Here is a 12,252-nt window from a genome sequence, read left to right as displayed (position 1 = left end):
TTTGACTGTGTTGAACATGAAACATTGGTGAGGAAACTACATCACTATGGTATTAGGGATGGTGCATTGGAACTTATTACTTCCTATTTATCAGGACGGATACAAACAGTAGATGTGAAAGGTAATAGATCTTCAGGCACCTTGTTGAAAATGGGTGTACCTCAGGGTTCCATTTTGGGTCCTTTTTTATTTCTAATATATATAAACGATTTACCTAGTTTTATTGAGTCCCGACACGAGGTCGTATTATTCGCAGATGATACATCTTTATTATTTAAAATTAAACGACAACTACAAGTCTATGACGAAGTGAATGATGCGATTTCGTGTGTGGTTCATTGGTTCCGTATCAATAACCTATTATTGAATAGTAAGAAAACTAAATGTATTAAATTTACTTTAAAATGTATTAAACCATCTTTAAATGTGAGACAAGTGGATAGTGATGTAATTGTTTCTGAGGAATCATTGGAGCTTGTTGAGTCAACCGTATTTCTTGGTATAACAGTGGACTCCAAACTGCAGTGGGGACCTCATATTCATAAATTGGCGAGTAAGCTCAGCTCTGCAGCATACGCAGTAAAAAAAATTAGAATGTTAACAAACGCGGACACGGCTCGTTTAGTTTACTTTAGTTACTTCCACAGTGTCATGTCCTATGGCATTTTGCTATGGGGCAATGCGGCCGATGTAGAAATGATATTTATTCTGCAGAAAAGAGCTATACGTGCTATTTATAACATGCACTCAAGGGAATCCCTGAGGGAGAAATTTAAAGAAATTAAAGTTCTCACTATGCCATCCCAGTACATTTTTGAAAATTTGATGTATGTTCGTAAACATATTGAGGAGTTTCCTAAACAGTCGGACATACATAATAGAAATACTAGGAACAAACACAAGCTTGTTGTGCCGATGAGTAGGTTACATAAGATACGAAATTCATTCGGGTGTTTGTCTGTGCGCCTGTACAACAAAATCCCACATGATGTTCAGAACCTACATATACATAGGTTTAAGAAAACTATTAAAGAACATCTGTGCAATAAAGCTTACTATAAAGTCAATGATTATCTAGAAGATTGCACAAAGTGGGAATGAGTTGCTCGCTCCAGGCATTTCAATATTGTAGTAATTGTTACGTTATAATACTCAGTGTAAAAAATTCATATTTAAAAAAATAATAATATTAAAAAATAAATAAATAATAATTTTATATGTAAAAAAAAAGACATGCCCGCTGAGTTTCTTGCCAATTCTTCTCAGGACGGAGGCTAGTTCTTGTGAATTGGCGGTAGTTCTTTTGACGTTCAACAAGTATGTAATTTCATTTATGTTGAATAAAAATTTTTTGATTTGATTTGATTTGATTTGACTCTCTTTAGACAACCCATACCCTGGGCCAGGAAGGTCAAGTACCTGGGCGTTACCCTGGATGCATCGATGACATTCCGCCCGCATATAAAATCAGTCCGTGACCGTGCCGCGTTTATTCTCGGTAGACTCTACCCCATGATCTGTAAGCGGAGTAAAATGTCCCTTCGGAACAAGGTGACACTTTACAAAACTTGCATAAGGCCCGTCATGACTTACGCGAGTGTGGTGTTCGCTCACGCGGCCCGCACACACATAGACACCCTCCAATCCCTACAATCCCGCTTTTGCAGGTTAGCTGTCGGGGCTCCGTGGTTCGTGAGGAACGTTGACCTACACGACGACCTGGGCCTCGAATCAATTCGGAAATACATGAAGTCAGCGTCGGAACGATACTTCGATAAGGCTATGCGTCATGATAATCGCCTTATCGTTGCCGCCGCTGACTACTCCCCGAATCCTGATCATGCAGGAGCCAGTCACCGTCGACGCCCTAGACACGTCCTTACGGATCCATCAGATCCAATAACCTTTGCATTAGATGCCTTCAGCTCTAATACTAGGGGCAGGCTTAGGGACCCCGGTAACCGTACTCGTCGAACTCGACAAAGAGGTCGACGTGCAACCTAACCCATGCATCAGCCCGCTGAGTTTCTCGCCGGATCTTCTCAGCGGGTCGCGATTCCGATCCGGTAGTAGATTCATTCGCGAAACAATTGCTCTTGAGTTGTTAGGTCTCCTTCGGAGGCGCTCGGGCGGTTGTTAGCAAATCCCACCCCTCTTGGCTGAGCCTTTGCTCGCCCACCTGTCCTGGTGAAACTGGAAAGGCCTTCGGGCCACCAGTAAACTTTCAATCATAAAAAAAAAAAAAAAAAAAAAAAAAAAAAATGTATGTATATTCAATATTGTATATGTTATATTAATTTACTTTTGACATGTATTTTGGAAATACAGAAAAATGAAATCTAAATCTCAAAATTTTAGTGTAAATAATTATAATAATGAAATGCAAATCATCGAATCAAAAATCGATTAAGTCAAAGACGCACTAATAGAAAAAACAGGCAAGTCTCTCCTTATGGCACGCTTCTGGCATAATACTGGCGATATAGCCCAAAGAGGGTTGACGTCACACAGGTGGCTCGTCGTAGGATTCATGACAAATACCTATACAGAATGACAAGAGGACAATCTACGCCGACCGCATATAATATAGGAAAAGAGCAGAAAGAAAAAGAAGTAAATTGTTTTATAACGTTTCGCGCTCAGGTGCATTAACCTCATTTGGTCTATTTGTGGTTTGATTTTAAAAGAAGAATTAACTAAATACATAGATTAAAGGGTAAAATGGGATTTTCCTATTGGGAGGGAGACGAGCGGACGATAGATATACAAAGCGCGGAATCCCAAATGAAATAATTTGTTTAAAGTTCCGTTTTTAACACCGTTTCATGAATGAAAAACTTTTGAATGTTTTCTTAGTTTTTTCTTATTCAGAAGTATTACAAAAACCAAGTGGAACCAATCAGAAGCAAAGGAACTTTTAAGTAGTATTTTCTTAGTTCTCATTCATAGTTCTTAAGATTAGAGGCAAATTGTAATTGCAAACATAGTAGATAATATTGTAGCGAACGTGTAAAAAAACATGTTACTTACTATTTATATCGTCAGAAAGACTTGTTAACCGATGTCAAAAAAAGAAGCGGCACTCAATTCTAGTGAGTTTTTTTAATGTGTGTTGCTGCCTCAGAATTATGTTCCAGGTGAATTAATTTAGCATGATTTTTTATTTGAAAACCCGTATTAAACCTGTGGTCTCATGTAGGTAATTTTTACAAGATCTGATGGTAATTTTTGAGTTATCTATAATAATGCTTGATTGACTTCGACTACATTGATAATATTTCTATTTGATTTGTTGTTTATGGTTTTATTTTAACTGAGTATACTTCAAAGTAGCTTATGTAGTATTATGCATCCCACAGAGTTTCTCAGATCTTCTTAGTCCGGTCGCTATTCCGACCGACTGGTTGATTCAGCGAAGCACTGCCCATGTAAGGCTAGTGTTAGAAAAATCGCCAGGTTGAGCCCGTGAGCTCGCCTGTACTTAGTGCGAGTTTCTTAACGTTCTCGATAGCGTAAAAGTTAAGCCAATTTAGTATGCAGTTGGAACAACGCCCCTAAAGGCAGACGTACGCAAACGATCCCATTCCATACAAATATGAGCTAACTTTTACGCTATCGAGAACGTTAAAAAACTCGCACTAAGCACACTGAAACTAGTATAACCCCTCGAGGTTACTAGTATAAATAATAATAATAAGCCTTTTATTTCATGCAAATAATAGGTTACATACACGTTTCAAGTATGAAGAAGAAATTATAAAGAAGAAAAGAAAAAAGAAAAAAAGGAAAGAAGAAAAAATAATAGTGATGCTGTTTACACTTGTTTGCCCTTTTCTCCTTCCTCCTCTCATCCCTCTTCCCTCAATCCCCTCGTTTAAAAAATATAAATATAGATAGTGCTTTTTTAAAAAAAAGGTTACTAGTGTAAGTAGGAGTAAAGAAAAGTAGTATTATGCCACGGACGTTTCACTAAGTAAAGCCTATGTAAACAGATTTATAATGTATAGAGGTGTCGCGTGCGATCAGCGGGTGTATATTTGTAAGGTTTCGTTCTGTGTCAGTTTGTTTCGCGAGACCGTTGACAGTAGTTTCCCGTCCATAAATGCTTATGTTGTTGAAAAAGTAGTAGTTGACATTTTAATCGAAGAAGTCTGATTGATTTTTTTTGGAACATTCCAGAACGGTGAGCTAATATTTAATATTAATATTAACTTTGATATTAATGATGTAAATTGTATTTTTTTCTTTTTCTTTTGTGTTTGACGGATTTATTGTAATTTTTGCAATTATCAATTTTATTCATGAGAAGTTCAATACGTAATAAACATTCCAGGTTTCTGACATAGTAATAATAATATGGCGCACTAGTAGTTTCAAAAAATTAATGTTTATAGTATAAAAGTATATAGGTACTGGGACTAAACAAATACCACCAACCTGCCTATTTCTGCCGTGCCGGGCTCCGGTAATCACTTAACATCAGGAGGTCTGTGAGCTTGAGCATCCATCTAAGCAAAAAAATAAACATATATTAAAAACTGAAAAAAATACAAAATTAAATGTATTATTTTATCTATAAATCGTTGGCTTGCTGTGTTTATACGTCTATACTAATATATAAATCTACAGTGGTTTTTACGGATGTTCCGTTATAACTTAATGGATAGGCTAATAATATTTATGAGTGTTGGACTCCCTAATAATAATGACAATAAATAATAATGTTAACATTAAATGCCCAGCGAAGCGGGTGAGTACGGCTAGTTTAATATAAAACTTATGGGATATGACTTGCGCGGAACTGTCTTGCCTCTCAACTCGCGGAATACTTGCCTATTGAAGGATCAGAACCAAAGATAATTAATTTACTGTCTTTTTTCCGGTTTATTGTTTTTTACGTTTGTTAGTCAATAGTTTTGCTCGATAGCTTGTTTCTTTCATCTTTGAGATAAAATTCAGAAAAAAAGAACTCATTGGGGCTAATTAAAACTACTTTTATGGTACGATCTAGCGTTCTTTACTATCTTTGTTTTATTGCATTTATGACGTTTTTTTATTTATTTCTTATATGGGTGGACGAGCTCACAGCCCACTTGGTGTTAAGTGGTTACTGGAGCCATATAGAGATCTACTACGTAAATGCGCCACTCACCTTGAGATATACATTCCAAGGTCTTAGTATAGGTACAACGGCTGCCCCACCCTTCAAAGTGAAACAAAGGCACTACTGCTTCACAGCAGAAATAGGCAGGGCGGTAGTACGGAATATATTGTAGTATTCATGGTCACGAACGACGGTTAGGCGGTCCGATGAAATCGTAAAAGCAGTTTTTATTTTTATATTTATATTGCCCTTGTAGGCAGACGAGCATACGGCCCACCTGATGGTGAGTGGTTACCGTCGCTCATGGACTTCAGCAATGTCAGGGGCAGAACCAAGCCGCTGCCTACCTCTGCAGTTTTAATTACTTCTGCGACTCGCGAATACCGAGTCTAAAAAAAATACTATCTAGCATTGTAAAGTTTGAAACAGGTAACCGACGCAATTGACTAATCCCTCGATACGGTTACTTTCAAAATTTATTTATTTTCAACAACATTTTGAATCGTTACATTCAGAAAGTTAATCAGGTACCGCCATGGTTTCCATTCGAAATTTTATACGGATGTTATCGCGTGAAATCGTGAAATTTACACAACTTTAATTATTGTTTTGTCTTTAAACATGATTCATCCTGCTTTTTATTGTTTGTGTTATAATTATTTATATTGCATAGACGTTTTGACGAGCTCATAGACAACACATTGTGAATGCCGTCACGCAACATAAGACATGAGGTCTAAATCGTAATTGTATAAATAGTATAAACTCTGTCTCAACCGTTTCAGAACAGACGACTTTTTCGCGGTAGAAATAAATAGGGGCTATTTATCCGTACTGGCTTATAATACGCTCCACCAGCATTTATCACGAAAATTACATTTTGCGCGGGTTTAATTTTTATTACACGATTTTTCTTCATAGTGGTTGTCATTCTCGGAGATGTTTTAATATTAAATTAGTGAAATTGCTAATGTGGATACGTGATTTTAGTAGCAGCATAGTCTTATTTGACATATGATACGACAAAAAGTCACGTTGACTGACAATCTAAGTGATACCTATCGTGTCAAAAGTACAATGAACCCTAAAATAAATAAATATATCGCGAAAGTTTTATAAAAGTCTTGGTCTCAGGTTATCTTCTTTTTTTGTTTTTTTTTTACTGCAACCCGAACATATCGTGCTGGGGCGTCGAAATCGCAACAACGTAATAGCCCATGAATACAATAAACACATGAATTTGGAAAACATTTACTGAATCCATTATCTGTGGAAATTCGTGTGTCAAATAAATTGAATGTTTGCGATTCACGGGTATTGGGTATGGGGATTTTGGGGGTTCAGAACTTGCTCATTCCCGTAATCTCAATTTTATATCACTGCCCTTTCCAACATCGGAGCACTACTTATCTCTACTACTTGAAGCCCTTGTACTCCAAAAAGATGATGTTTAAACACGCACCGTAGATCAGAAATACGCTCATCTACAATCATCACCATGAATACTCATCCATGATCATATATTTAGTCACGTACTAACCCATCTGCGTTAAAAAAAAAATTATTTTTATTTATTGCTTAGTTGGGTGGACGAGCTCACATACCACCCGGTGTTAAGTTGTTACTGGAGCCCATAGACGTCTACGACGTTAATGCGCCACCCACCTTGAGATATCAGTTCTAAGGTCTCAGTATAGTTACAGCGGCTGCCCCGCCCTTCAAACTGAAACGCATTACTGCTTCACGGCAGAAATAGGCAGGGTGGTACCTACCCGCGCGGACTCACAAGAGGTCCTACCACCAGAATTTTCGGTATTATCAGACCGCTATAACCTAGGTAACGCTTTTTTTTTTCTTTTTTTAATTGCCCTTGTAGGCAGACGAGCATACGGCCCGCCCACCTGATGGTGAGTGGCTAACATCGCCCATAGACTTCAGCAATGCCAGGGGCAGAGCCAAGCCACTGCCTACTGTTAAGTACTCTCCACAAGACTTGTTTGAAGAAGGATAACTCATGTTTATTTTTGTTTTTCTTGATAGGCAGATGTTTGATTATTCCCCTGGCAATGCTAAGGTTAAAAAGCAAAATTAACTCATGTTCTATCGAAAGTAATAAATACCTTTACATATGCTTTGTGCTTTTTATTTATGTCAAATGACTGTATTATTATTATTAATCGTTTTTGCAATTAATATTGGTAAATTCATACATCCACCACACTGATAGACCTAGTAGTTTAAGAATCGACCACGTATGTCGTGTATGGTGTTGGTACCCAATGCGAAATTCCCAACATAATATACTTATGACCTTAACATATACGAAAAACAGTATTTATTTACTTTTTTTTATTGCTTAGATGGGTGGACGAGCTCACAACTCACCTTGTGTTATAATTAATTATTATTACTAGATGATGACCGAGATTTGATCGTTTTTTTTTATAACGCCATTTTGTTGTGTCTTTAAAACAGTAAAAATTGTATTATTATTCGCCAATAGATGTCGGGAAGAGTCATAAAGTTGATTATCGATAAAGTTGATTATTGAAAATACGAATAAAACAACATTTTCTGAAAATAAATCGTAGCTAGATCGATTATCGCCCCCGAAATCCCCAGTATACTAAATTTTATGAAAATCGTTGAAGCCGTTTATGAGATTTAGATTATATACATATATATATATACAAGAATTGCTCGTTTAAAGGTATAAGATTAATTAATGCTAAGGTAATTATCATTTTAGTATTTACGTATTATGTGATGATGTTGTCTGAAACTGGTTTATGTCCAGCCTCACATGAGACGGTGGAACCGCCCCGATATTGTGTTAATGCATTGCGTGCAGTGCAGAATACATTAGTGAGATATCATTTTACGATCGTGATCAAACCGTATTGTACTCGTAATAGGAGTCATCGACACTAACGCCTGTCTTTGTCAGTGGCAATTTTAATAGAATTAGTATTAAAAATTGTAGGTAGTAATTGATAGCTTTGATGATTTTTAGTAGTTCATCAGTTCCCGTATTAACAACGGGGTATTTTTCTTCAAGAAAATATAGTCGAGGAGAATCTGTAGAATTCCAACATGTTTTCCGATGATACCATATATAGTTTGATTTCGGAATAGGTGCTTTAAGAATCACAACTAAACCACTTAAACGACTACTATTCTATTTAAATATACCTTGACTATGTCACCGGAAATCCAAACGGATTTAATTGGTTTTCAGTCTATGCGGAGCAATTGCTATCGGGTCTTTTGAGCTCGTAGGGAACCCGATTTGACTAATCCCACTGTCAAAATCCATTTGCAAGACTTTCCATCGCCGTAGCCTTTAAAAAAAATCTAATAATAATTTGTTAATTAAATATTTATCCGCAGTTTCTTGGAGATTTACAACGAGCGTGTTCACGATTTATTGGTCGGGGAAGCATTACCCGTATGCCACTCCCTGCCTAGGCGAAGAGGGAACGCACGCAAGGATCTACGTGTTCGCGAACATCCTACTAAAGGACCTTATGTACAAAGTAATCAAATTTTCAAAGTAAATAACATAACGAACAAATTAACACAGTTTTTTTTCTTTTTTACACGAACAATTAAAATAAATAATTTCTGTCCTTTTTGTTGACAACCCTAACAAGCTAATAAAAATGTGATAAATTGCAAAGTTTGATTTTGATTTCATAAGCTGTTTTGTTATTTTCGTATTATGTGTCAAAATGACATACATTCAACTATAACAATTTGATTTTTATTTATTGCTTAAATGGTTGGACGAGCTCACAGCCCACCTGGTGTTAAGTGGTTACCGGAGCCCATAGACATCTACAACGTAAATACCGCCACTAATCTTGAGATATGAGTTCTAAGGTCTCAGTATAGTTACAACGACTGCCCCACCCTTCAAACCGAAACGCATTACTGCTTCACGGCAGAAATAGGCAGGGTGGTGGTATCTACCCGTGCGGACTCACAAGAGGTCCTACCACCAGTAATAAAGAGTAGTATTATTATTATCCACGGTAGATTTGCGTCGAGTAGCAGTAAAAAATGTAGAGGATCTTCTGTCGTTGGTGCGCGAGGGAAGCCGCCGGAGACACACAGCAGCGACCAGACGCAATCCTACATCATCCCGGTCCCACGCGTTGTTGGCGTTATCCACGTCACGAGCCACCTTGCATCTCGCTGATCTAGCTGGAAGGTGAGCTTAAAAAAATAATAAAGTATACTTTGTTGCAAATCGATTAGAAATAATTTGAAAATCTTTAATAAACATTTACTCACTTACAATTTACAGTAAAAGCTTCAAAATTTAAATATTAACTACAGTGATTGTTAACAATTTTTAATGATGAGAAAATATTTTTCATGTTAATTGTAGAATTTGAGTATCATGGAGGTTAGAGGTAAGGCGCATACTCTAAATGAAAACGTGTCGGTCAAAAAGCGACCAATTAGTGTTAAGGGTGATATTTATTAGCCCCTCGAGGTTACTAGCATAGGTGGGCAAAAAGTATATTAAATTTTTGTGGCTCAGCATACTTCACCCCTTTTACAATTACTACATCCCTATCATAGCTACGCTGCTTGCTACGCTGGTGCTATATTGATGAGTTTTTTATTTTTTCAAACTGCCTTCCATGTAAGACGGTTCTCCTTACCTCTACCATCTGTAAGTGGGATACTACTGTCTCTACTGCGTTTGAGGTTAAAAAACTCCTCGACTGCGATTGTGTAAACCGTGCTTAGTAATAGAAGCAAAATGGCGCCACATAATGTCTATAAGATGAAATCGTTTAAATTATCAAATGAAAACGACGTTTTTTGGCGAATCTGAAACAAATGAAGGGTGTTTTTATTTCGAAACAGTGAGAAAGCGAGCTGGGAAGGGTGCGGTGGTGGCAGACAGAAGGAAGGTGCCAATATAAACAAGTCTCTGGTAGCGCTCAGTAATGTCATATCTGCGTTAGGTAAGGAAACTATGCACAAGTATTTTTTGCCTCAATTGTAGTTTTTGATGCTAGTAAGACGCAACTGGATTGGACAGCGTAGATTTTAGCCATAACAAAAAAAAAAACTACTAAAAATGTACGGCCTCAATCAAAAACCTCCTCGTATTTCATTTATATTAATAGCCTGTTGTAGGCAGACGAGCATACGGCCCACCTTATGGTAGCGGTTACCGTCGCCCATGGACGTCAGCAATGCCAGGGACAGAGCCAAGCCGCTGCCGCGCTGCTTACCGCGTAATACCAGCATAATACATAGGCAGCGGCCTACCGTTGAAGTCGATTAAGAAACTATATTTTACAGAAATAGAAGTAATTTTTGTTATTACATTTCAGCAAGATGACGACCTGATTGAGAAAATTTGTTCGGCAAGATTAATTAGATATTGATTATATTCTACACAAAGGCATACAATACGTTAACAGTATCACGTGACTGTTGATCGTATAATCGCATGAGAATCATAGATTAATGGTTTTCCAGGTGTCACAAAACTACTGGTGAACTCCTATTAGCCACAACGAAACTATTTAAAAGAATAAACAATGCTAAACTAATATAAATAGGAATATTATCACGCTGTAAATACAGCATTAAACTTTTGACTAAATTTGATTCTGGTTTATTGGAAAATACGCAAGTTCGAACCTAATTTGTTTTTTATATAAGTTTTATGTTTCTTTCTTTAAAACTGAAACATTCATTTAATGTGAGACTTATTTCACATAAGAAATATATGTATGCATTTCCCTTCTTATAGTATGCGTTGTATTGTGAGTCCAGGTAACCCTCCTATAACACGGTAGATATATTCCAATGAAATCCCGTGTTTTGCGAAACCGTGTTATGTTATATGAGACAAGACGCCATTCGAAAAAGGAAAGTATTTTTTCTGAAATAAACATCTTAATTTTTTTTATAACCTGGATATAGCCTGGATGGGTGGACGAGCTAAAACCCATCTGGTGTTAAGTGGTTACTGGAGCCCATAGACAACTACAACATAAATCCGTCACCCACCTTGAGATATAAGTTCTAAGGTCTCAGTATAGTTACAACGGCTGCCCGGCCCTTCAAACCGAAACGCATTACTGCTTCATGGCAGAAATAGGCAGGGCAGTGGTACCTACCCGCGCGGACTCACAAGAGATCCTACCACCAGTAATTACGCAAATTATAATTTTACGGGTTTGATTTTTATTACACGATGTTATTCCTTCACCGTGGAAGTCAATCGTGAACATTTGTTAAGTACGTATTTCATAAAAAAAATTAGTACCCGCCTGCGGGATTCGAGCACCGGTGCATTGCTAGATCAATTATGTCTGTATGTATTTTTTGGAAATATTGATACATTATCAATTTACCTCGCATGTGGTTTTTGGTAGTGATGAGAAAGAAAATGTGTTCTTTAACCGGGTTGATTTTTACGACAAATTTCGATAAACTATTAAGATAGTGCTTAATGTCTAATTAATGGCTAATTTTTCTATTTCAGTTACCAACGGTTTCGGTAAAATAAAATTCGTTCCCTATCGCGACTCCGCGCTGACTTGGCTGTTGAAAGACTGTTTTACGGGTGGAGCCAGCAGTTTTATTATAGCCAGTAAGATAATAAAGAATTTATTACTAACTAGCTTTACAATAATAAGTCAATAAGTACATTCCATATATTTATTACAGATATGTACATTAAAAAATCATAGCAAATAAAACTTCACTGAATTAACAATTTCTTTCAAGTTCTCTGATGAAATAGACGTCACATAAGTGGTATTTGTTTCAGCTGTGTCTCCGAGTGTAGCGTGCTACGGAGAGTCGGCTTCTACACTCCGTTGGGCGGCCCGAGCTCGTCAGCTCCCGTCAACGAGCCCTCAACTCAGCGGAACCATTGTTGCATCCAAAGCAGATCTACAAGCGCAATTAAATCTACTAATCGCTGAATTGGCCAACGACTATATACGTTATGTAAGCCGTCGACGCCCTAGACACGTCCTTACGGATCCATCAGATGCAATAACCTTTGCATTAGATGCCTTTAGCTCTAGGAACAGGCTTAGGGACCCCGGTAACCGAACTCGTCGAACTCGACAAAGAGGTCGACGTGCAACCTAACCCATGCACCA

At 37.4% G+C, this 12,252-nt stretch overlaps 1 protein-coding gene across 1 annotated transcript in view; it reads left to right on the top strand.

Annotated features, from left to right (window-relative positions):
• The window catches only part of LOC105841382 (kinesin-related protein 10), a 28,076-nt gene that overhangs the window by 11,873 nt on the left and 3,951 nt on the right, over positions 1-12,252 (top strand). The window contains exons 5-9 of the mRNA XM_038020368.2: positions 8,495-8,640; positions 9,143-9,317; positions 9,986-10,086; positions 11,625-11,732; positions 11,913-12,094. Of these exons, the coding sequence (XP_037876296.1) occupies positions 8,495-8,640; positions 9,143-9,317; positions 9,986-10,086; positions 11,625-11,732; positions 11,913-12,094 (712 nt within the window). The remainder of the gene's footprint in view (positions 1-8,494; positions 8,641-9,142; positions 9,318-9,985; positions 10,087-11,624; positions 11,733-11,912; positions 12,095-12,252) is intronic.

Source organism: Bombyx mori, chromosome 25, assembly GCF_030269925.1.
Source record: "Bombyx mori chromosome 25, ASM3026992v2".
Classification (NCBI taxonomy): Eukaryota; Metazoa; Arthropoda; class Insecta; order Lepidoptera; family Bombycidae; genus Bombyx; species Bombyx mori.
The sequence above is the reverse complement of the archived record's forward strand: the minus strand, read 5'-3'. Positions and strand labels throughout refer to the sequence as shown.